The sequence below is a fragment of the Labrus mixtus genome, chromosome 13, assembly GCF_963584025.1.
Source record: "Labrus mixtus chromosome 13, fLabMix1.1, whole genome shotgun sequence".
Lineage (NCBI taxonomy): Eukaryota > Metazoa > Chordata > Actinopteri > Labriformes > Labridae > Labrus > Labrus mixtus.
Window position 1 is genome coordinate 22,152,936 of NC_083624.1, and position 26,968 is coordinate 22,179,903.

The 26,968-nt window shown below is 40.6% G+C and overlaps 1 protein-coding gene across 2 annotated transcripts in view; it reads left to right on the forward strand.

Annotated features, from left to right (window-relative positions):
• The first annotated feature begins 6,761 nt into the window (after positions 1 to 6,761).
• Positions 6,762 to 26,968, forward strand: part of LOC132987253 (E3 ubiquitin-protein ligase SH3RF3-like) — a 101,647-nt gene continuing 81,440 nt past the window's right edge. For both annotated transcript variants that reach the window (XM_061054178.1, XM_061054179.1), the window contains exon 1: positions 6,762 to 7,432. In XM_061054178.1, coding sequence (XP_060910161.1) covers positions 7,022 to 7,432 — 411 coding nt within the window. In that variant the 5' untranslated portion in view covers positions 6,762 to 7,021. The remainder of the gene's footprint in view (positions 7,433 to 26,968) is intronic.

Here is a 26,968-nt window from a genome sequence, read left to right on the forward strand (position 1 = left end):
TACTGTTTCAACTATTACTATTATTGTTGTTGCCACTAAGACTACCTCTACTTTTATGTCTAATAATGATTGCCAAAACAGCAAAACTAAAAAAAAAGATATGATATGCAGTATATTAAGGTTAAAAAAAAGTGTTATTGTTTGGACAGTTGGACAGAGAAAAGTTGTATATACTGATAATACTACAAATATTTAAATCCCCTAAAGTGTTTGACGTGAAGCCCACCGACAGACAGAAAACACACTGGCTTCTTACTTCAGATGATAAAATGTCTTTGAAGCAGCAGCTATAAATTAGTGAGAGTGCGTCTCTGTTTGTGTGTGTGTGATGTTGATGACTGGTGACTGTTGTCTGAGTCTGACTAAAGCCTGGACTTTAGTCTTCCTCTTCTCCTCCTCCTCCTCCTCCCTCTTTCCGCTGCCTCTCCTTTTTCTCAGCCACAGGAAGGGTGAGATAAAAGAGGGGCTTTGAAAACACTGGGAGTCCTGTAATTACTAACTCTCCCTCTCTATCGCTCTGTCTTTGTCTTTACCTCCATCTCTCTTTTTCTTTCTTATATGTTTATCTTTGTTTCCTTCTTCCTCTCTCCCTCTTTTTCTTTTCACTTTCTCTGCTTCTCTCTCAGTCTGTCTTGTTCTCCTTTCTTTCTCCGTCCTCCTCTCGTCTTTTCTTCATTTTCTCCGTCATCCTGTCTGCGTTCTACTTCTTTTGGCTCATTGATGTCGATCCAGGGGCTTCCTGACTGAAAAGGAGGATGAGAGGAGAAGAGATTAGATGAGAAGAGAAGAGAGGATAAATATGGGATCCTCCTCGGATGGGGAGAGGATAACAAGAAGGCTGATGAGTTTTGCTGAGAGAATGATGGCTGCTCGGTCGCACACCGGACAAAAACACAAATTAAGCAAAACCTGTGTTTACTGTGATGGATGGTGGAATACAAAAAACACGAGCGACTGCATAAGGGGAAATGGAGTATAAGAAGACAGTGTGACATTTATAATAAATGAGACAATACAATGTAGCAAGCAGAGATACATGAGGCGTAATGTGACAGAGAAAAGATGAAACAGGATCAGATATGATGAGATTAGGGATTATCTGATAAGGCAACATAACATGAAATGATAAAGGATTACTCATCCCTTACTGCACACTGGGGTTCTTGCAGTATTACACTGAAGGAAACAGCAAGGAAACAATACAATATATCACATATAAAGAATACTTAAGATAATTAACAAGTTGTCTATGAGGCGTGAACACCAACACGTTCTTTCTTCAACACTTATAGCATTAAAGACAAGCGTTTGTGTTGTATTTTACAAAGTTATAATCATAACTCAACACTATAGCCCCAACATAATAAATAAACTAGGGGTAAGTTAGTCCCCACGTCCCATTTACAAAGACTGTAGTCCTCAAAGTGGACAGCCCATGTTTGAATCCAACCTGTGGCTTCTTTCATACATTTCATTCCTCACTCTCTCTCCCCCCAGCTTTAACTCTATCATTGACCTGTCTCGCCAATAAAGGCACAAAAAGCCCCCAAAATTCATCTTTTAAAAACAAAAATTGAATAGAATATAACACAATAAATTATGGGTAACATGTAGCCTAAGTGTAGCAAGTAATCCAAAAACCTAATAACAGTTAGAGATTTTTAAAGTAAATGGTAAATGGACTTTTGCTGGTCTTCTGACTGCTCAAAGCGCTTTTACACAGCTAGTCACATTTACCAATATACACCCATTCACACACTGATCAGTATGAGCTAATCCCATTTGTGCTCGTTCATACGCTGCTGACCAGGCAGCGGAAGCAACTTGGGGTTAAGTGTCTAGCCCGAGGACACATTGGACATATGGCTGCAGGAGCTGGGGATCGAACCCGCAGAACTCCTGCAGGGACGACCGACTCTACCAACTGAGCCACGGCCGCCCGAAGTGTTGTTATAGCATGCAAAAGGTTAAAGTAAAGGACATAAGAAGATATAAAATTCTGCTTTCCAAAATGATTTATAAGATGAAACTTATTTTTCAATTAGAGAAAATTCATAGACACCTGTAGTTAATGGACTGTGGAACAAATACAAGGCTTTTATAGGGATCGTAGACTTTCATTTTCTAATGAACAGTTAAAGGTTTAGCGACAAAGCAAGGGGTTATTTGAGTCTGAAAAGCAACCAGTCTAAATCTTAAAATGAATTTTAAATCTTACTGAAACAAATAAATAAACTTAAAATATGTTTAAAGTTCAGATCACTTGGTGCATGAATATATTAAATTACTGGATAAATATATATTTGAGTCTCTATAAAGCCTATTGGTCAACATGCATTAATGTTAGTGATCAGAGCTGTAAAGTTTCAGAAAGTACAGCAGCTGTCACAGACCGGCTACCCTGTTTTATCTCCTCTCAGCACCACATCAAAGTCCTGTAGCTCAGAGAAGATAGCAGTCAGTGGAGGCCTCATTTACTGCTCGGTATAATGACGTCGGGGCTTTAATTTGCAGTGAAATCATTAAAAGCAAACTTCCTCGTGCTTTTTATGAGCTCCAAGGAGGCTTGAACTCTGAGCGGCGAAGTTGAAAATATGGTCAGCTGCTTTCCTCTTTTTCAAGGATGAAACTGACGCCATGTAGAAAAAAATAAATGAGATATGTGAAATGTTTCTCTTAATATTTAATGTTGACTTCCATGGAAAAGTGGAAGTGCATTTGATTAATATAAATAAGTATGTTGTTTATAGAACCACAGGGTATTGACTCTCCCCGTCTGAGTACAAGAATCATGATGATTTTAAACACACATTTATACATTATTTATTGTGCCTAGATTTGTGTCTGATTCATCATCAGAGCCAGTTCTTATTAAGTTCTTCCAACTGAATAAACAAAATGATTGAATATAGAAAACTAAAGTTTATATGCATACCAATACATGTAGATAACCTACATTAACTTCCATGTCACAATGTTCAACCCTGAGAAATATGGTTCTTGGTATTGTCGGGTAAAAAAAAAAAAACACTTTTCTGACACTCTCTGTCTATGAACACACGCTTGCTGAACAAGTGAACCTACCACAGGCCCGATGACCTTGTTAGTAGCCCTGATGGTATCCTCTATGCACATTGTCTGTGAGAACACGCTCTCTAACTACTCTTCAACGAGGAAGCAAAGAGCCGGTTGCCATGGTAACTGCCGTGTCAGCTAACCTACTTTTGCATGAACGAAGGACATTGGTCGATGGTATTGGTGAGGTATATGGTATAGGTAGATGGAGAATATAAACACTCACACACACACAGGCACGCACGCACACATGCACACACACACACACAGGCACGCACGCACACATGCACACACACACACACACACACACTCTCACACTACATATTCTAGTATTTGATGGTCTCAGGCAAACAAGATTGAATCTTCTGCAAAGCGGTCTTAAGGAGAACTCCAATGTTTGCAGAGATAAAGGACAGTATGAGAATCATTATTAATATCATAGAGACGAGGATAATACAGGAACTTATGAAACTCTGGTTAGCGCTGTAGAAAAATAAAATATGAATGCAGTGGAAAGTCAAGTTAACTCATGTCACCATTATGAGGATTTGAGAGAATATACTTACAAAATAAACACACTGCAGTCACACAGACATCTTTTATTTTAATGCAAGAAATGAACAAATACAATGTATTTCAGTACAATATGAAGCAAAAAAATGAAGCACAACAAATCCATCAAGAGAAAAACCAGGCCCGGCAAATTGCCCTGGCAAAGCCTTAAGCAAACTGGGCATGACTCACTGACCCCTCTACCCTACGAAGACAAGAAGAGAAAAAGAAAACAAGTTAGATCAAAATTTTGATGCCAAAAATTGCATAAACTGCTCCAGAAGATACTGTTCAGTATGCTATAATTTGCAATTTAAATTTTTTTTTTTTGCCAAATTGATAACAAGGCCTATGAAATATTTGAATATAGGAACACATCCTTATGAAACTAAATCATAAAAAGTGTTATTAGTGTCACAATTCAGTATGTAAATGACATGTAGAGCTAATATGCATAATTGCAGCATGTGCATTAATTAAATGTGTCATTATTGGACACATCTCAATCCAACAAACACCCCACTGAGCAGTTTAACCCTTACATCACCAAAATGCCAGTTACCATCCCTAATTGGCACGTCTGCTCTTTAAACAGCTTCCACCTTTTGTCTGGTATTGACAGCACTGTGTCCTACAGGGAGAGCTGCTCTGCTGTTTAATGGATCGAGGGGGATTTTCATCCAATAATCATTTTGTTCGCTTCTCCCTGTAGTTCTCCTCTAATTCTGTATCACAGGCTGTGGAGCATTGTATTAAGCAGATGAAACACACTGGGCAGTAGACACAAGTGGGTATGATAGAGGGTGAGAGAAGCACAATGAGTACGGGCTTGATGCCAGCATTTGAGGCATTCATAATCGGGGCTTGACAATGACAGCAAACACATTATAAGTGCCTTAATTGCTCTTTCATTACAATATAAAACTAGTTACCCCATTGGTCCAAAATATATTGGCATTTGATATAAGACACTTCACATATAACACACTCCAGTTATTAATTTAAGCTCCTTCTAAATTGTTCATTCTCTGTTCTGGGCATTCATACAAATGTACACTACAATGATATGACCTGATATTTTATATGAATACTTAAGGACTGCAGCTGTACATTGATGATAAACTATGGTAAACTAATAGTTAGTTCCTCATTCAGTCCTTCTTTTTTGGACTAGTTGTTAGAACCAATGACTAACTAATGGTAAACTAATTGTTTTCCATTTGTAATCACCGATCTTAGGATCCCTGTGTGGTTTAATTTGGTGGGCTATCTGTTCTTTTCTGGGGTCTGATCCCTGTGGGGAATCAGCTGTTAAGTATCTGGGGGTAATTAGTTGTTCTCGATCTGCGCTTTTTATCAGCTGTTTGCGTGCTTTGTTTGTTCTCAGTGAAGCAGGTGTAAAACACATGTGGAATGATAAATGAAGATTATTGTTGTAGTCATACTTGTTGTCTTTTTTCTGAATGGTATAAAGACTCAATTTTAGGTCAATTTTACTCGCTGGTGGTTTTAGGTATACAGCGACCCCTGACAGTTCTAGTGTTCAGATTTCATTAAGAGAGATGCATTTGAAACTTTAGTCATTGAGCCATCACTTACTCTCTAACCGTGTGTGTGTGTGTGTGTGCGTGTGCGTGTGTGGTTACAGTATAATATTGTATGCAATACAAAATAAACCTTTCAATCCAATACATTTCATTACATCGTTAAATAAATTACAGTTTACAACATTTTCAGTATCCAACGAATCAGTGTAAATGCTGGTATGCTCATACACAAATACAAATACACACACACACACACGCACACACACACACACACACACACACACACACGCACACACACACACACACACACAAAAACAAACTCCCTCTTTCTCGTTGTATGCCAAAAACAGTCCACCCTCTCCTTTTCTTCGTGGGTGGTAAATAGTCAGCCCACCCTCCCCAGGGAAGGCGTCACTGTGTCACACACACACACACACAAGCAGGGACAAACTTACACACACATTTGGCTCAATCACTCCTTACACCCCTCTAGGGCTGAATGTGAGAGAGCGTAGCAGGTCTGAACAGGTGGACAGGCAAAGCAAGCCTGCAGTCACGGCTGAGAAACGGCGCGCACACAAAAACACACACACATGCAGCAGCACTTGAGTTGAAATGCTCATTTTACCTTTATCTCAGAATATTTACCAATTCCACTGTGTAATTAATATGACCCCTGCATGTTATCCATAAATACATTGTCTAATACTGCTAATGTATGAGATAAAACCCCATGTGTGGTCCTGACACCCTCACAGAAAAAAAAGTAATTATGCATTAATACCTTTTTCACATTCACTGTAATTCATTTACTCTACGTGTAGGCTATGTTTTACAATGATTTCCCCATAGGTACAATTATAATGATGCCTATTGTCATTTTTGCATGTCCCAGATTGCATTAAAAGTCAATCATTTGTATTAGTAACAACTAATGTGACTATCAGTCTGCAGTTCAATAAAATGGGAACTTCAGGGGGAGGAGGGGAATCATTGAAAATGTGTATTACCCAAAGGGAAATTACAACTAGCCTATAGTCAAATTAGGGGAAAACAAAAGATCATCTAATTGCCACCAGGTGTCGCCAGAAACCAACTTTTCCAAAAAGCCCCGTTTGTTTTGACTGGATCTGGTTACTGAGGTAATGAAGAGGAACTCAAGGCTGCCGGGCTGGGTTTCACAAGGTGGGGACTCCGAAGTAATTGATGACAAGTCAGTTTAAGGATGATGGTCTTTGAACTGTTAATTGACACTGAGAAAAAACCCCCCAAAAAAACCCAACCTGAAGTCTGTTTGGAGGCTTTCTGAAATGATTACCTATAGCCTACTGAAGCTCAGACATCAGACATGAATGTTCTGTCTCTTTTAACTGGTTGCTATTAAGATAGTACCTACTCTACGCCTCATTAGGCTATGAGATCTAGTGAATAACTGAGAAGCTGAAGATGCTGCCTGTGTGTAATGAATGCAGCCTCCCCGTCTCTCAGTCTGTATCAATCTGCGCCTCGAATGATGATGATGATGAGAGCGTGACGTCACCGCTTTCTGCACAGCTGCTGGAGAGAGGAGGGGGAGACACAGAGAGGAAGAGCGAGAAACAGAAGCACGTTGAGGGAGACAGAGAGAGAGAGAGAGAGAGAGAGAGAGAGAGAGAGAGAGAGAGAGAGAGGGGACAGGAACAGCGGAGAACATTCACAACAAGGGGGAACTGCCTGGCGCGTCTGTCGCGGTCGCGTCCTGAAGGCTGCTTCCCGCCCGGGGACCCCAGAATGTTCTGCGCTCCCGGTCCATTTCTTCGGTACACGAACCAGTCTGCGCGGCGTCTCCACGGACACTGAAAGCCCAGATGCTCACCCTCTCCGCCGACATGGACGAGTCTTCGTCGCTGCTGGATCTGCTGGAGTGCTCGGTGTGCCTGGAGCGCCTGGACACCACGGCCAAGGTCCTCCCGTGCCAGCACACCTTCTGCCGCCGCTGCTTGGAAAACATCCTCAGCTCCCGGAACGAGCTCCGCTGCCCGGAGTGCCGCATTCTCGTGGACTGCGGGGTGGACGACCTGCCGGCTAACATCCTGCTGGTTCGCCTCCTGGACGGTATCAAGCAGCGGCCGCAGCGGGGGAACGGAGGAGGAGGAGCAGGCGGCAGGCAGTCCCTGGCTGGGGTCTCGCTGCAGGGGTACGCAGTCGGGATATCCGCTCCCCCCCCGGGCAGTGCGATCCGAGAGTTGCCAGTGGCCGTAAGGAGCTCGCCTGTTAAGGTTGGTTACTTTCCCCGTCATCCACAATAAGTCAGTGTCTCTCCCTGTGGAGAGGTTATTCCAAACTATGTTGAATGAAGGTTTAAATGTTCCATGAAACATGTTTTATTCACAAAATCACACTTTCCAAGTTTGATCTTGTTAGTAGGCTATTGGCAGCAAACCCTTTCCCAATTCGGCTTTTACACAGAACGCAACAAAAACTTTTAAGATCTGTTCCCACTGTAGCCCACTCTTCCTTCTAAGTAGCCCACAGCAGCTGCATTTGGTGGAAGAATATATTGAAGATGAATTGCAAAGACGAATTCCCCGCTGTTTATCTCTGAGGAATATGGAACAGTGTGTTCAGCCTGCACATATCCGATTGTTGTGTGGTTATTATGCAAATGCATATGTGGCATGCTGAATACTCACAGTTTCACTGAATGCAGCAGATTGCTTGATGACATGGATAAGACAAAAAAAAAACTTGGTTGCAGAGTCTAAGTTAGTGAATATGGAGGAAAACATTGCTTCTCTGTGACAGTTGATGTGCATTCAGTGGTTTGTCATATTGTTGCTGGTGATGACACGTCTATTGAGTGATATCCATTGTTGTTCTGTTGATTGTTTTGCCGAAGTATCTGCGGTTGTTGTCAGTGTTATTCCCTGATGTTGTATAATGAGGCTGTCTTTCCTGTGGAGCCACTGAGGTATAATTAAACAGAACAGAACAGAGTGTGCAAGACAGGTAGAGAGACAGACTGCAGAGACCAATTTAGGGGGGGGGGGGGGTGGGGGGTTGGGTGTCACCTGTCTATGATACAATTGTTGCCATAGTTCAGGTGAAGCCCACTTGCCCATGCAGGCAGCAGCATTGGGAGGTTCTGGGCTCAATGGAAGAGGAGAGTCTTGTTTACACTCTGTGCAGTGCATTGTGTTATGGCTGCAATATAGAGGTGTTAAAGAATGTGGCGGTAATATGGAAATAACAGAAAATGTTGTTACATTTCTTTGCACACTGCTGCAAATCAATGCTGCTCAAGTTTTGCACACAAACCTCAACAGTTGCATTGACAAATACATTCTTTTTAGCTGCACTGACATGTCCTAGAAGTGCAAAATCTAGGGCTGCAATCAAAATGTTGTATGTTTTTTCAATGAAATCCTAATACCTCTTTTCTTCTTTGTATGAATTCATGTTTTTTTTTTTTTTTACTATTTAATGTTATTACAAACTAAGCGCAGGTGGGAGACAGGTGCATCAAAATGCAAGTGACATAGATCTGTAAAGGTCTGTCAGATATTTAATTTTTTTCTTTTGATAGCAGTCAGAAATAGTTCATACACAAACATTCAGACAGTGAAATTCATATCTGTCACCAAAAAAATTAGGTTTAAATCATTGGTCAATCAAATCCAGAGTTGACAAGCATTTTCTTGGTTGCATTCCTGTCTTTACTTAAGACAGAGCCTGTTATTTAAATCATTAAGCACATGCACTGAATGAAGCAGAGTTACATTAAAAATCCTTCTTAATGCTTAAAAACAGGAGGGGCTGTTGCACACTCTTTCCAGGTGCTCACTGAGCTGGTTTTTAGGTTTGGCTTTTCTTTCTTTTCTACAGAGACCTCTTCCTCTCCAAAACAAACTGATCTTGAATTTAAAACATGTTTAGTTTATGATGTCAAAGAGACTTAAAACAGCAAGTCAATAAATGACTGAAAAATTGTTGACCGTCCGGCCAGCATCCAGCACTTACTTACCAAACTCTAGTAAATGTGCATCTTACAGATAAACATGAGACTCATGAAGGCTGACGTGGGAGTTTGGTCTGGAGGTGAGCAGCAAAAAAAAAAGAAGAAAAAACAGCTAAAGCATTGTATTTGGACTGCCAAATCCGGTTCAGCTGAGACATTTTTGAGAACAGCGAGTTGGCAGTATGTCAGGTTGGATCCTACAGAAACACTGGATTCATGAGAATTTCAAAAACCCTTTGTGATAGAAACAATAGTGATGACCTTACCCTCACTGTCAGCTTTTCTTACTTGTGTTTGAAGAAAGACAACATTTCCAGACTCAACACTTCATGTTGAAACTTGTATAGGTGAATATACGTGTATTGTGCACATACTCATAAACGGGTTTTCTCATGCAGAGATGGAGTGCACGAGGGTGGTCCTATCAGCAGTTACACGTTTCTCTCTCTGAGTGTAGTGACGTCTCCAGTTTGATAGAAGCAATGAATATTCAGGCTTGCAAAAGGCATCACCATCAGCTTTCCCGCGTACCTCCCTCTGCTCTGAACAACAAGACTTTATCAGGCAGAGCTGGCCATTGATTGAAGCAGCAGAGCGCGTTGGCGTGATGAAGTGTAGCAGCGGTGAGCAGTCACTCATTCACGGCGATGAACAGGAATCCAAACCCTCAGTGACATTTCCACTAACACTTAACACTCCATTTCAGTTCACTCAATAAACTTTAGCGGTCCCTACAGGCCGATGCTCATGTCTGCTACATGGGGGGGGGGGGGAAGCTAACACACAAAGGATACATGCCACAATAAAGACTTTATGTATTTATTGAAAGTCAAGGACAGAGAACAGTCATATACAGGTTGAACAATCAATATATTTGAAGCTTTGAGAATTGCTTTTCTTAGAGCAGATGAGACATCTCACTGCCTCCAACAGTTTGAAATCCAAAGTTATCTACTTAGCAGTCACTTCAGCAACCAACAATGGTACAAGCTGGAGTCAGATAAACAGTGATAAAAGATTGAAATCAATCAGTCAGTCAGATCTAGAGTGTCGCCTAACTTTTCATTATTTTGTTTAAAATGACCGTACCATAATCCACCATGATCAAGCACCTTCAAACATGCATACATTTAAATTTTACAGGCAGAAACATCTTGCAGAATCACACTCACTTGGTGAACAGCATTCTGCCCTGACTAGAAAGACTCCAGAAAGTTGGATGGAGGGAGAAAAAGTGTGTGGGATAAAGATAAAAAAAAACAAAAAACAGACAGACTGAGGAAAAGACAGACGACGTACCCAGCCTTAAGGTAAAATGTCAATAAAAAAGTTATTTAAAAAAAAAAAAAAACATGTGATATTTGCTCAGCCCCAGACCCCTTGATGTGATCACACATGCACAGTCTCACACAAAGACACAAAAACATATAAAGTGTACACACTCACCTCTTAGCAGTGGCCAGTCTGTGTTTGTTTTAGGACCCCAATGGGAATGCACTTCACTGTGGATGTAGCCTTTATGGCCAGTGAACACACACACACACACACACACACACACACACACACACACACACACACACACACACACACACACACACACACCTATAACCCATTACCCTCTGCAGTCCCCTGCAGTCACTTTACCCTAGTCTCCTCCAGGCTCCCTTGGGACCAAGGGCTTGGTGATGAAAGTGTGAATTAATCTCCTTTAACAGTGGGGTGTGAGTGTGCATGTGTGTGTGCATCCCCCCCCCCCCCCTTGCACACAAAGAGTAAGGGGCCTCGCAAAGGCAGTTAAATCTATATTTGAGTGACACACTAATGCAGTACCACCAGCACTCTACACTACACACACACCCACACACAGTTATTGAAGGTATCACACGGGTCAAAGAGAACACTCTCCATCAGGTTTTAAGGGTTGTAGATGAGGATGAATGTGTTGCTATGGAAATAAGAGAAGAGGTGAACATGCTGAGTCAGCAGCAGGAGCAGCTTTTTTTTCCAATGCTTGTGTGCTCGTTGAACTAATGTTGCCGACTTTGTGCTTTGACCAATAAGAGTGTATCAAGGCTGATCATTTAGTTGCTTCCAATCATCGTGTGACATTGACAACAGAAATTTTGCAAAGAGATGGTCAGGTGAAATACCATAGCGAATCACTAAACTTCTATATTTTCTTTGCTGAAAGAGGCACTGGGTAAAGATATTAGAGTCATTTTTTTGTCTGGGCCTTTGTTTTTCTGGCCTTTCTGCCCTAAAGCAGTAATGTTGAGCCTCCTTGACAGTAACTTTTACAAACCTTTTACTGTTCCCTTAGTGTCAGTGTTGTGTATCAGCTGTTAAAGAGATGACTCGCCACTTGTTTAACACACAGCGGTGTAAAGACACGTATGGTATGACAACAGAAGAGGTGTTTTAACAATATAACAATGTCACATAAACAGTTTTGTTTTCAGAGAATACGAATATGACAAGATATTCATCAGGGACAGTCTCAGTTTAGTCTTTTAATCAGTCAGCACAATGTTGCTGTTTGCTGTTTGATAATGCTGAGGTGCAGTAAAGGTTTTTACATTTTGGTATCATTGAGATGTTTTCTAGTATGGTTGGGTTTAGCAAAAACTGCTTGTGATACCTTGTTTTTTTTTTATAGTTTCCTAATTTTGAATTTTAGCATTTGAGGTAGTAAATAAGGTAAAATACAGCTTGGTGATATCAAAAAGCGGCTTTATTTTCAGCTGTTGGACTGCGAGTCATTTGTCATGAATGACAGGGTATTATGTGCTTATTTGTTTTTTTGAAATGCAGACTAGATTAGTGTATAGAACATGGCAGTAAATCCAATTTCTCTGACATGACTCTGGTAAATGATGCGATTATTATCCAGGTTGTACAAGGCCTTCAATAATATCACAACAGCTGATACGGCACACCTGCTCCAGATAGCTGCCTACATGCTTCTGTGTCTAATCCTGTCTGTCTGTTTGTTTGTTGGTTGGTTGGATATCCTAAAATGCATCATAATAACTCAGTTCAATTCAATGAAATGTTAGAACATGGTCCATGAATAAAATGATTTGTACAGTGTATAGGGCCACTTTTGAACTGATTCTCTTCTTGCTCTGTACAAAATGCAAACTTCATGCTGCACAAACGCCAGTAACGGAAATCTTGCGCATCATGCTGTCATTGAACAAGTTATCCATTTGTGAATTCTGCTCCATCCTTTAAAACAGTGGTTCCCAAAGTGGAGGTCAAAACCCCTGGGGGGTCGCAAGACACTGTGAAGGAGGTCGCGAGAATTCATCCAAAAACATATACAATTTAAAAATGACTTAAAATTTCATATTTTAAAAAAAATATAGACAAAGAAACTATAGCTCAACAGGTGACTTATGTTCTACTTCTAGCATTTCTTATAACAAATTACTAAAATAATATGGCAGTGTTTAGGCTGGTGTGTTCTTGTGTGTTGTTCTAATGCCAGTGTTGCTAATAAATGAAACTGATGTGATACGTCACTAATGATACAACTGTCCAGAGCAGCGTTGTAAACTTGATTAAAAACACATGCCAACATTTCATGGGCTTTTTACTGTTGTTGTTTTATCCATCCCAGGGATCGACAACATCAGGGATCCATTAATAAGTCAGTCTGCCCTCGATCTCTCCTCTCATGCCTGTCTGCCTCTACTGAGAAACAGACACACACACACACACACACACACACAGACACACGCACACACACACACACACACACACACACACACACACGCACACACACACACACACACACACACACACACACACACACACACACACACACACGCACACACACACACACTGATACAGAGACATGCTGAAGGAGGCTACGTCCAAACTTTGAATCTATTGATGTACAACATTTCCTGTTTAATAGAAAATCTTCTCCTGTCGCTGTTTTATAAGCTTGTAAAAAGCTAGGATGCCGTTCAAAAGCACATTCTTTCCGATTGTTTTGTTACGTCATTGACAAGAAACTTCCTCCATGCATAGCTCATGTCCTGTGAAAACTGATTCAAGTGAATAAAAAAAAACTTTTGAGAAGAACAAGAGGGAGAGAGACAAACTGAAGAGGCAAGAGACCTTTCACAGAAAACAGAGACGCTGTGTGTTTGTGTGTGTGTTTGTGTGTGTGTTTGTGTGTGTGTTTGTGTGTGTGTGTGTGTGTGTGTGTGTGTGTGTGTGTGTATTTGGGGGTCGAGAACTGATGGGGAGCAACTTGATCAGATCAAGGTATATACAGTATTTTGAATTCACTCTTTATAACATGAACAACAGAGTAAGCTATATATAACCAAGTGGAAACAAACTGTAATGGAATCCTTCTCATATAATCAAAATGTGTTTAATTGTGATTTATTAATTACAAAGCCTGTTATTATTTTTATTTTTTTTATTGATTGACAGCACTTCTAGTTAGTACAGGTACTCTCTTTGTGCCACACAGTATGCCATCGTGCCCTTTACCTGTCACAGCTTCATTCAAACAAAGAGTTTGAATTTTGTAGTAAGTACTTACTTACTTTGATTTGAGAGTCGTCAGTTAAACAAAAGATAGAAAACTTGAAAACAGCAAACATCCAAGTCTGCACAAACAAAGGCATTAAAGAGTTTGGCTTTTATCTGATTCATGAATATTTGGCTAGCAGATCTTGGCAGGTACTTCTTGTGTTCTCTCGTGTTCTTTGATTGTTTGGGACTGTTCCATTAAGTGATTTTTGACTTTTTAGTTTGACCAGAATCTTGTTTCGCAACACGATTAAAATGTTAAACATTTTTATACTTTTAATGTTCACACAGGAACAAGAATCAAATAATTCCTTAAAATCATTTTATTTTCAAATACAGATACAATGAGATAGATCACTACAGCCCTTTCTGCAGGAAGCTAGTCGCATTTGGCTATTTGCCCTCCCGCCTGTCCAAGTCCCATGAAAGCAGTATATCATAATTATCCCATCCCCTTCATCTTCTCCCTCACCTGTATTTACCTGGGGGTTACTTTGGTGACGCCCAGGGTTACCGTGGTAACGCACGGCAGCAACAACAGTATGCTTTCATCTCTTGATAAGACACTGCGCTGCCCTGTCATTCCCACATGTTGTCAGTGTGTCATGTGTGTTAAAGGATTACGGGGTTTTGAAAAGGAAATAGTCAGCTACCAATCCCTGTAATGACTCTTTAAACCTGTGTTGTGTCTGTTAAATATTTCACGAACACACACACACACACGCACACACACGCACACACACACACACACGCACACACACGCACACACACACACACACAAAAACAAAATAACCGTTACCCTTTTCTAACCCCAACCTTCAAACCGGTTCTTTAAAAAACAGCGATGCTTTGAAGGAGAACTATTGACCAAAATATCCTCACTTAACAATAGTAATCCTAACAACCCAGGATTACAGAAGCTCTCTCTCTTACTCTCACACACACACTGACACTGACACTGACACTCACACACACACACACACACACACACACACACACACACACACACACACACACACACACACACACACACACACACACAAAAACAAAAACACCGTCTTTCTCAGTAACCACATTTCCTACTCTACAGCTCCATATAGTTCATCTTGATAGCCCCCACACCTTTGCAATAACACAGTGTGAGCCTGCCTCGTTTTTTTTTTTAATGCACACCAAAACACACACACAAGCACGCACACACACACAGGAACACAAACAAACACACACACACACACACACACACAGGCACATTAAGTTACAAAGGCATACTCAATTCATCCTTTCAAGTTTGAGATTTTCTCTCTGGACACAATTCTCTCTGTGTGCATATACATATGTGTGCGTGTGTGTAGTGTGTGTGTGTTTGTGTGTGTGTGTGTGTGTGTGTTTGTGTGTGTGTGTGTGTGTGTGTGTGAAAAACATCCCGGTCTCTGCCTTCTCAACCTTCTTCAACCCACATTGTTAAATGGACCCCCATAGCACAAACACATCTTTTCCTCTGTTGCTCTTTACTCATTCTTTCTCATCTTCTTCTTGCCTTTTCTCTGATGTTTATGATGTGAGGAGAGATTAATTAACTTCAGTGTAACCATGTAATGAAGCTGCCGACCACGCACATGCACACAGACAACACACACACACACACACAAGCATGCTGCCATTTAAGGAGTAGTTAAAACTAGATGCCTGTGCTCTGAGCCTTTGTTGGATCCCTTGGGATGTATGCTGTTCTGCGCTATGTGCAGTGTGTGTGTGCATGTGTGTGCGTGCGTGTGTGTGGCTTTGCACAGATGTCTATTTGAACTCATACACTGTAGCATGCATTCATCTTTTTCACATGCGTGTATGTTTGTTTACCAGTTAAATCTTTCTCCTGTAAACACTGGCTCAATTGGATTTTGAGTGGTTTTTGCAGCAGAACCATTCAAAATGAAGCTGCCCACAGCCAGTATTCAAAGTTTTGTTGTTTAAACCATTTTCATGCTCGAAATTACCGTGTCAATGTTTCCCCCGGAATTCATTTTTGTCGACTGGAAAAGCCTCTGAAACTGAATGTATTTTTGTCACTCTCCTTTGAAACAAAGCCGCTCGTAAAAACACAAATGCATTGTACGTAATACATGGAGGTTGATTCAACAACTGGACCAAATATGAGTACATTAAAGAAATTGTAAACCATATAATTGAAAATCTCTTCAGTACAATTAAGGTACTTACTAGAGCCATAAAACATTCAATTACTTGCTTACTGGCTTTTTTGATCTATAATCCCAATGAGAAGACAGCTTTATGGGGATGGGGACGATAAACTTGATGATCTGGATCATTCCTGTCCGCTCATGTTATATTTATTCTTCCATCAAACCAGCTGGTATTTGACCAGTAAGGTTTGTCTTTACACAACTGTACTGCCCTGAATCTGTGTGATGTCATCTCACATCAGTCTCATTCTTGGCCCCACTCTAATCTTGCTCATGTAGTCACACAGTTGAAGGGAGATGGGTCAGAAGATGGATTGATGGATGGAGGCAGGGTTCTGGTTAAGGGCGGCTTAGCGTGTCAGTGATGGTGTAATGAGTCTGTGGGTGTTGTTTAGTTTAGGGGGGGTGATGCATAATGGGTGTTAAAGCCTGAACAAGCTTTGGAGCCTGCACTGCCATTCCCACGGGTACATCAATCCCATCCCCCAGTCACTCAAATACACACACATGTGCACACACACATTGGGTTAAGGGTTAACCCCCTGACTCCTTGTTGCTATTGTTACTATGGAGATGAGGGTGAGATGTCACTGGCCACTGGTCAAGCCAAAACATTGTAAACAAAGGAGTGGTGGCATATTTCAGGGATGAAATTAAAACATGGCGCCACGTGAAGGCAATGACAATCATGTTGTTATTATATTACATGATATATTTCTATACTGCTTACCTACAGTAGCATTCTGACCACGTTATTGTTGTTGGACCGGGTTCACAGACAACAGATTGAAGTGTGAATGAAACCCTCCATGTTTGTTTCTGTGCTGGTTTTACTCAGAGCTGGCTGTGGCGGATGGCGAGCGCACAATTGACACAACTGTCTCCGCAGAATCCACACAATCCAGTCTGTCACTTAAGACGGCTAAGTGAAAGATCATGCTAACACTAAGGCAACAAAAGGACTTGTGGTAGAGTTTAGGGAAAGAGCTCATTTTGTTTAGATGTTAGTAAAGACTTGTATCTTTTCTCAGGGACATATTACCATAACATTTTGAATAATTGTGCTGTTACTGTGAATGTATAGTTTATTTCAGACCCCAAATTTGGCAAAAAAAATAATTTGAATTCCTTGTCAAAAAAAACCAAAACATGATGATGCAGATAAATTTAATATCAGCATTTTGGTGACTTGAAAGGTACAGCTGCAGTGACAGTGCCCCCTATTCCAGTTAATCAGTAAAGAACACTATTGCTACACACCTACATATTTAAAGTCATTTGTTAATAAAGTGTATACTGTACTTGTATTTGCTGACTGCTTGCTGCAGTTGATCATTTTCAGCCATCACAAGGGGGGACCTATCCAAGATTGACATTTAAGGGAAAGCTAGATTCAACACTCATCTTGCACCTTGTGCCTTACCAGTGTAACCCCTATCTATTATGTTTGTATGAAAAAATACTTTATAATTAGTGCTTCCTGACTGTTGTCGGTGGCTTTTCATGTACTACTTCTTTATAAAAGTCACAGTGTCTGAACTGGCGTGAAATCTGCAACATTTAGACCAAAGCAGAGTTAGGACTGTCATTGTGTAAAATGACCCCGAGGCAGCTTTAAACAGTCCTCTGTAATGTGGAGAAGAAGTGCTACCAGTTGTGGTTTGTGACTCCAGGTGGGTTTTTCTTTTGGTGCGAAGACTCTGCTGACTCCTCCAGCAGCGAGCAGTGTAATGTCTGTGTCAGTTGTAATAACAGATAAGGTTCCACTGGTGATGTGCTTAAAGAAGTGGAACAGTTCTCTTGGGGGGGAAGACATTCATGGAAACACACTGTGCTTTCTCTAGGTGACAGACAGCCCAGGTGTGTGACTTTGTGTACATCACCCTGTGTGTTAATATGTTTTAGTTCCTTCTTGTCTTGTTGCAAAAAAATAAATAAAAAAAAGGCGTCCTCCATCCTCCTCCACCCCCCTCCTCATCTTTTTCTGTAATCGAGAGATGTTGAAATGCACCCACCGCCCACTTTAGAATTGGCGAGAAAAAGAGTCTTGGCTGGAGTAGAGAAGATACATCATTGTGCATACACACTTGCACAGATACACACACACACACACACACACACACACGCACACATCTGAGGAGAATTCTGGAAACATGGCAGAAAATGCAGGTCTTCCTCTTCAACGACCTGCTGTTCATTCTCACAGTTCTCAACTTCAATTCATCAACAGCTCTGTTTATGAATCTTTTTGAAATCATTCTTTTCCCTTCTTTTTTTTTTCTTTTCACATTTGGCTGGTTAAACTTTACGAGGTAGTTCATTGCCTTCTAAATGGGCTTTTTGTATCCTTGACTCAAATGCGCTCTCTTAGCTTAAACTTTTCAGCTGTTTTAATGTTTTCAACTTTAACTAAACCCTTAAGTAACCTAACCTGACCTGACCTAAGTAAGTCAAATAAAATAAATCACAGATTCTAATCGCCTATGTGTTAAAATATGCTCAACACTAAAATACTAAGCATTTATAATACAACACAAACAAGTACAACAACAAGAACTACAACACAAGTGTTCACTGTCACTTTACATTCATTACAGGACATAGACAATATTGCAATAACACTGGATTCCTTATGTTCCCAATGACATCTGTAGTCTTTATAACACATAACAAACCAACTATGGGGATATGCAAAGTTTCAGTAGTTTATTCTTCTGATGAGGATAATTGTGATTTTCTCCTGAAGTGTGTTATGCATGTATCATTTTTGGGGGTCGCATGAAAAACTGCCAGGTTATTTCGGGACACTGATCCTCAGTGCTCATGGCTGCAGTACAGCTGTGATCAGCTTACCACCCTGACGTCTGTGTCCAAACATCTAGGCCTGGCTGTGTGTGTGTGTGTGTGTGTGTGTGTGTGTGTGTGTGTGTGTGTGTGTGTGTGTGTGTGTGTGTGTGTGTGTGTGTGTGTGTGTGTGTGTGTGTGCATGCATATTTTGTTTGTGCATAAATTCTAAGGTTGTGCATATTTTTTATTGCCAATTGCATGTTGATGGGAGTTTGTTTCGTGCATTAAGAATTATTTTGTTTATTACGGGCAACATGTGTGTAAAAATCCTTGTATGCATGTGTGTGTGTGTTTTGGCTGCTTCGCGTTTTTAAACAGTATTTTTGAACCTTTTATAGAGCTTGACTTGAGGTTGAGTGACGTGAGTTTGGTGTGTGTGTGTGTGTGTTTAAGGGGTGTGTAGCTGCTCATGGTAGTACTGGTATGTCAGAGGGAAAGGGAGTGGACAGGGAAAGTTGGAAGGAAAACGAAGAAGCATAGCAGCAGTTATGTTGTGAATTCCTGGCTTGGGGTCTAGTGTGTTTTTCTTAGTGTGTATCTGTATACATATATGTGTGAGAGAGATCAGGCAGTTCTGTCCCCTCAGGACAGGGATTATGTAAGAATAGAGAAGTGAGGTCAAATACCATCATCAGCTCTGGTTTATTGTGTTTAGACTGGGAACAATGGAAACACTGGTGCAATCAAACTCCTCTGCTCTTACATATAAAAGCTTTACTCTCTCCAGGGACGCAGAGCTTACTGCCATATCCTTCAAGTGCCATTTTAGAAAGAGAGAAGTAAAGAGATAAAAAGAGAAAAAGAATTTGATGAAACATCAACAGGGACATGTTGCCATGGCAACATGCACAGACCAGTCTGGAGCCCAAATTTTACGTCACTATTATAAATAAAGCAAGGAGTTGATGTTTGGCAAAATGGTTGGCTCTTAATGCAAGTGAAGCTTTCCTGACATCCTTTAATCCAGATAACAAAATGAAAGGAATCAGTTAAGGTTTTATGGGAAATTCAGTATACAGTTTGCAAATGTCACTAATGTGCTGGGAACACTTTTACAGGCTGCCAGTGTCCTTGGCAGTGGTCTTGTTTGTTTACAGTAATTGCACACAAATATCACAGCTAATGTGGTAATGATTTAAAGGTGTCGCAGAGCTTGTTTGCCTTTGTAGTCCAGTAAGATTATAAGAATGTCATTTCCTATCATGTCCAGAGGCAGCTTAGCGATTACTTTCTCAGTGAGCCTGTAAGTACCTACATGTATAAGTCTGTGGGTAAGCTGTTCAATGGGAAGAAAATCTGCAAAGAAACCTAGAGTGAGCTGAGAAGGTGTTTTTACCTGGCTGTTAGTGTACAGTTCTGTTTGGGCAGCTGTGGCTCAGTGGTAGAGTCGGCCGTCTCTCAACCGGAAAGGTTGGGGATTCAATCCCCAGCTCCTGCAGCCACATGTCCAATGTGTCCTTGGGCAAGACACTTAACCCCAAGTTGCTTTCGATGCTTCGTCTGCGGTTTGTAAGAGCGCGGTCACACTGACTATGTTGTCGTACCGTGCTTAAGCACAATTGTTTTTCAGGAGTTTTGTGCAAGTGTGAACAAGGCTGTAGTGTATTGCATTAAACATTTACATACAATATACAGATATCTAATTTTTAAAGTAAAAAAGTTGATTGTGTAAACTCAAATGTTATGCACAGCAGGCCTTTTGGAGATAACATTTGTGCTGCTGCATGACTACCATCAACAGCTTCTTCTTTTAAGATACAACTTGTGTCGCTCTGGAGGAGGAACACTTTCCAAACCTAACCAGAGTCTGTATTTTGTTAGACAGGAAATGTACACCTTCACAGTTTGTTTGTGAATACCGTGAAGTCCCTTTTAGTCTTTTAACCTGAGGAAATTCATCTGTCAACATTGTTCTCACTGACTGCAGTAAGTAATGTCTGTTAAAATAATTTCAAGTTTCCAAAAGGTGACTGATGTCTGATGATTGTTGATTTGCACGGTCAAAGTGTTGAGTCGTGTTCAGCTTGGAGAAACCCAAACTATAATTTCCTAACCACAGGAAATCACTCCTTGCTTATCCGTAACTCTGTTGATACAGTGTCATCATCTGTTTTTGTCTAACTATGTGTATGCGGGTATTTGGGAATATGTGTGTTGGTGGCTCAATCCTCTATCCTGTGTGAGTCATATGCCTTGTTTTGTGGCATGTGAGTGTGTTTTTGTGATAAAACTTCAGGTCCATCATCTCCTGCGCTCGCCTTATTTCCGGAGAGACAGACAGAGATGGAGTCACAGTTATCATTCTGTTGTGAATCCAAGCTGGAATCAATAATATACACTACTCTCCCATCCATCATCCATCTCCCTTTTCTCCTGTTTTTGTCTCCATCTGATAACGAGAGTGACAAACCTGCCAAAAAAACTGTCCTTATCACTACCTTCACTATTTAGAGGATATCTATTACATTGGATATGACGAGTATGTAGGAAATACTGCACAACTATAAGTGCCGACAACTATCAGGCACAGTGGTATTAATGCAGGCTTTATTTGATGTTCATGATGACATCATCAGGGTTATCTGTTTACAGGAGACATGTCTACAAGCCCCTCCACAAAGTTGGAATATCACATTCTCACTAATTCATGCAAATATAACCAATCCCTGTACATGTTTTAGTGAGATTTCAGTGTTGGCCAATCGACACAACTTTTCTGCAAATTAGTCATCCTATTTCCAACATGAGCGTTGTCATGCAGGTAAACAAACCCACTTCTTTCATATTCAAATATTGACTCCTACCTGTCTGTTGTGTAACATTAATCGTTGTCTCTTTGAAGGGGCTTCTTAATCTGTCCTGAAACTAAAGTGTCTTTGTGCAGACTCAAAACAGTAGATTTATAAGGATTAATCTTCTTGTGATTGTTTATCCTTATCCTTGTTTTTCTTCGTGTTGAAAGCTGTTAGTGACGCTGCACAAGAAATAACAAGAACAGCTCGATCTCATTAATACCAATTCATTCAATTCACCCACATTCATTCCACCCTTTGGCCAGCTGTAGCTCAGTGGTAGAGTCGGTTGTCTCTCAGCTGGCAGGTTTGGGGTTTGATTCCCAGCTCCTGCAGCCACATGTCAATGTCTCCTTAAAGGTCCCATATTCTTCTTTTTCTGGTTTTATATGCTCTTTAGTGTGTTTTCCAAGTGTCCTGTGCATGTTTAGGCACATCTATGTGCAAAAATTCAAAGTCCACGGAAACGCAGCTTCTCCTACGTCCTCCTGTTAGCTGCAGCATTAGCTGCATGTAACGCTCGGTTCTAGCCCCCCTCGATAAACAATTGTCAGTGTGACGTCATTGTCAGTGTGAGATCACTGATCTAAGCCCATTGGCTCGTTGTGGCAAGCCCAGAAGCTCATGTTGCACGCCCGTTAACTTCTGTAGCACGCCCACGATATGCCGTAGCCTGCGGTAGCACAGTAATGCTAAGGTGCTAATGTTTATGCTCCCCTCGGACGGAGCCAGTGGCTGCATTCCCAATATGGTAAAAGAGGCGGGACATTTCCGAGAACCGTGCTGAGCAACTGACCAATTACGGCAGAGCCGACAGGCCGACCAATCAGATCAGACTTGGCACACGTGGGGACTCTGAACGTGGGCACTTCAGAGCCTTAGAGAGAGAGTCAGAAGAGAGCCGGTGCATGGAGCGGCAGTACATGAAAACAGACACTTTTTTAGAACTTTAGCTATTGTGAACATACTTTAGTAGATACATAGATTAAATATATGAACCCCAAAAAGGGCAGAATATGACCTCTTTAAGGCTTGACACTTAACGTAAAGTTGCTCTCGCTGCTTCACTGTGTGAATGTCTTCATACAGTTGGGACACTTAAAAAAGGGCAAAAGAATATTGCAGCTATCACTGCAAATGTTTAAAAGCTGCTGGACAATCAGCCCTATTTGGCCACACAACCAGAGAAAAGCCTGCATAATCCTTGTGAGACTGTAATACTCTGACGAGCTGCTTTGACCTCTCAACTGAATTTGATGTGTATGGTACAATTGGTTTAGTGGCCCCTAAAAAATGCAAAATGTTATATAATTATAAACATAAAAGATAACGTTGTAAACTCCTCACACATTAATCAAACACAAGGGAATATCTAACAAGAGTAGGTGTTTGAAATTGGCTGCCAGTGCATAAATAGTGTGTGATATTATTTAACTGGCACAAATGTTGACAATCTTCAAACTAAAAGTTAGTATCCTCTCTGAATACTAATCCCTCTGTGTCTTGCTCTGCCGCTGTGCATCACTGTCATCGCTTTCATGTTTCATTTTCTGCTTTCTCTGCTCCCGCTCTTTCATTACGCTCGTCTCTGTCTCTGAGTGATGTTTGTCCGCTTGGAGAGCGACTTGTAGGGAATGATTGCGGCCACTTCTCCACTCAGCTCTCCATTCATTCTCTTCATTCGTCCTCAGGCAGCTGGCCCAGGTCCAAACCCATCTCAAGCGTCCTTTGCCCATTCCTGCCAGCTCTATTAAAACACCATAGGTCCTCATGCTGGTGTCTGGCACAAGCTGCGTAATATCACTGCCATCAGGAAAACACAGAGCATGTCCAATGTCTGTGCTCAGCTAAAACTGGGGGAGAAAAAGGTTTGCAGCTTGAACGTTTTGTATGCGTTAAGACAAACTTGATTTCATATTAGGCCTTTCTAACAGACGGATCCATGAATTCCCTCAGTAAAAAAAGTACAGTAATTAACTCAGCACCTATGTATTGTCTTGAACAAAATATACTGCAATTGTTTTTTCTTTTTTTCTTTGCATCTTGTTCTTTCTTTCCAGTAATACTCTTCAGTTGATTCATAATTCCATTGTTAAGGCAGCCCTCTTTTCCCCTGGTCTGATATTCTATCCAAGCAAAGGCTTCGTCTGCTGATAAGAGGAATCAATTAGTATCAAATCCCTATATACAGGAAGAGATAACAAATGTGTGTGTGTGTGTGTGCTTATATGTATCGATACACACATCTCAACCCAATTTGTTTTCCGATAGTTTTTTCTAATTTCAATTGATCTCATTGTTTTAAAATGAAAGTATTTGTTTGGCTGATTGAAATGTGTGTGGTCGCACAGCCTTAAAAAAAACAAATACGAAAAATACAACATGAAAAAAAAAAACGTTCATAAAGAGGAAGTCCATATATGACACAATTATAACAGCACCCCTAGGAGCAATATCCATAATACTATTCGAAGACAAAATAATACTAGTGGATTTATTGTGGATTAAGTCCAAAAAAACATAACAGGGGCGCTGGTGGTGCAGTGGTTAGTGCGTGTGCCCCATGTATGGAGGCTATAGTCTTCCAAGCGGGCGGCCTGGGTTCAAATCCGGCCTGTGGCTCCTTTCCCGCATTTTCATTCCCCACTCTCTGTCTCCCTGATTTCCAACACCGTCCTATCTCTCAATTAAAGGCACAAAAAAATGATCTTTAAAAAAACATCACAAATAGGTGATTTAATCTTTTTTTTTTAAATCTTGTGAATCATAGATTTTAACCTGTTCTTTGCCCATTTTTTAGAAGTAAAACATGTTTTTATTTGAGGGAAGAAAATGACTAGAGATGAGAGAAAACAAAAACAAGTTACAGATCTGCGCGAGCAGCTGTGGCTTTCCTACTTAATAATCAATTACAATTTTTACTTTAACTTCATTATTGGAATTTTTTTGAATAATGTTTTTAGTTATGTCACACAGAGCTTCAAGACAGTAAACCCCCCTATAGAGGTAAAAAACTTTTCTATTCCTCGCCATTTATGACTCAAGTCATCATAAGTGAGGAATGATAAGTTAGATTTATTAAAAAAACACACTTGAGCCAAAGAAATTGTATTTTCAAAAAACAGAATGCATGTGATAAAATGTAGCGAGTCCAGCTCCCAGAAAACCATTTTGCTCTAATTGTAGCTCCTGCCAAGAGTAGAATTTGTTACAGGAATCCAAAAATGTAGCGTGCTGTCATGGCCTACTTCCCCCATCATGCAACTATGTCCTAGAACTGTTGGTCTCAGGCAGTAACCACTAAAAGTAGGTGTAACAGAATTTTATGTGGATCATCACAGTTCTCTCTTCCTGTCTTCAAAGACACTGGCGATGGTTGTGATGGCAGCATTAATCAACTGGGTGGAAATGTGCCGGAGAGCCACGGGAGATACTGGCACTGTAGTAAAACTGGGACAGTGTCAGACCCTGCAGCCATGGCTTTCCCTCTTCCTCTCTGAAAACACATTCTTTCATACATTAACCCCGTTTCTCTCCTCATCAACACACTCCGCCTCTCTTTCTCACTCTCCTTCATGCATCCCTCTTTTCCTCAGTCTGCCTGGTTTCACAGTTCTGTTGAGTTCATTGTGCTCCTCATCACAAAGGACCATACTTGAGTTGTTACATTGTTATATATTAAGATGTATAAAATTAACATCACTTCGAATAAATTACAAATCCATCAGGGGAAAGACCTACAAAGGCTGAAGATGCATGAAAACCAGTTTTGCAAGTTACCCGTTAAAAATGACTCAGTTGAAAGTGACTTCACTAAAATCCTGTCTTACAAACAGAAAACAAAAACTATATAAATACTATAAAACTAAATAATAATAGATTTGTAACAAAGTGAAATGTTACACTGTTGCAAGTGTCATTATTTGAGGTATACTTGCTGTCATAAGCAAAAAAATGTTGGACAGATGTTGTAGATCAAATATGCCAATCGACTTTTTTCATGACTCTATAAGACACACTTCAGGTACCCATTTTTTTTTTTTTTTTACAATTATTGTGGGGTCTTTTTTGTGCCTTTATTGTAGAGATAGGATAGTGGATAGAGTCGGGAGTTATGGAGAGAAAGAGAGAGGAATGACATGCGGGAAAGCGGCCACAGGTAGAATTTAAACCCATCTGGCTGCCTGGAGGACCACAGCCTCCCTTCATGGGGCACACGCACCAACCACAACGCTACAGGCACCCCTGGTACCTTTTTTTTTTAATCTAAAAAGTTGGCTTTGTCCTACCGTATTGACCAATATACCAGTATTTAATGCTAATTTTTTTTTACCCTATTTGTGTATTGGAAGCGGCTGCTTCACTGCTCAAATGACAATTAAAATCACAGACTAGGCTGGCTAACAGCTTTTCTCCTTCATTCTGTCATATTCCTGCATTGAAAGAAAACGGTGGTTTACTTTTAGGTAAATAAACCTTGTGTGCAGCATGACCTGCGGGCTGTGGGTCAATATTCCGACTATCACGATAGGCTAAGAGCTCAACTACTGTACCAGCTAGCAGGAGTCGAAAACAGATGGTGCTAGGGCTACACACACAAACTGTTGGACTTCGCTGAATGGAATGGAAATTGTCAGGAAGACAGTTTAAAACACATTTTTCACTCTGAGAAACCCCCCAAATAGACTGGGTCTTCTTATACGCCACTTATATTCTGGATTTTTAATGGTAATTATTTGTGTTTTAACAAGAACTCAGCAAAATCATAGTGATGCAGAAAAAAAAAAAAAAAGAGTCACTGTTGCAAGAAAGTCAGAATGAAGATCAGCTGTTAATTCTTACCAGAGAATGTCACAAACAACAGCTTAAAGGCTTTCCTTTTTTTAGCTGAGAGCAGCAGATTCGTGGCAAAATAAAGCCTCTAATTTGAGCTCAACTGTCAAGTTATGGTAGCCAGATTCACTGCGGTTGCTTTCTTAAAATCTTAAAGCATCAGCCTGTTAACTAATCATTATAACAAAAGTCCCATACTCTGGTGCAGACTGCCTTGTTAAAGCTTAGTTTCAAACAAGATCCTCCAGATTAGACATTGTCAATCATCAGCGCCAATGGAAACAAGATACAGTCAAGTTTTTTCATCCAGCTCCAGCCTTCAGGAAACTTTGTGCTTCTGAAACTTCCCCAAAGCTCTGACAAGTGCCTGCAGGAAATCATGTGTGATTAACCCCTTTAGACATTATAGCAACTTATCCATTTTTAAAAGCAACTCATGTTTGAAAATGCAACATTCAGCTTTTTTCATTCATTCTTGGCTACAGATTTTTTTCTGCTATAGATTTTAACTTGCAGCTCCTGCAAGTGTATCTGCTCTCATTTACTAAACTGTCAGTACATCAAGAAGAG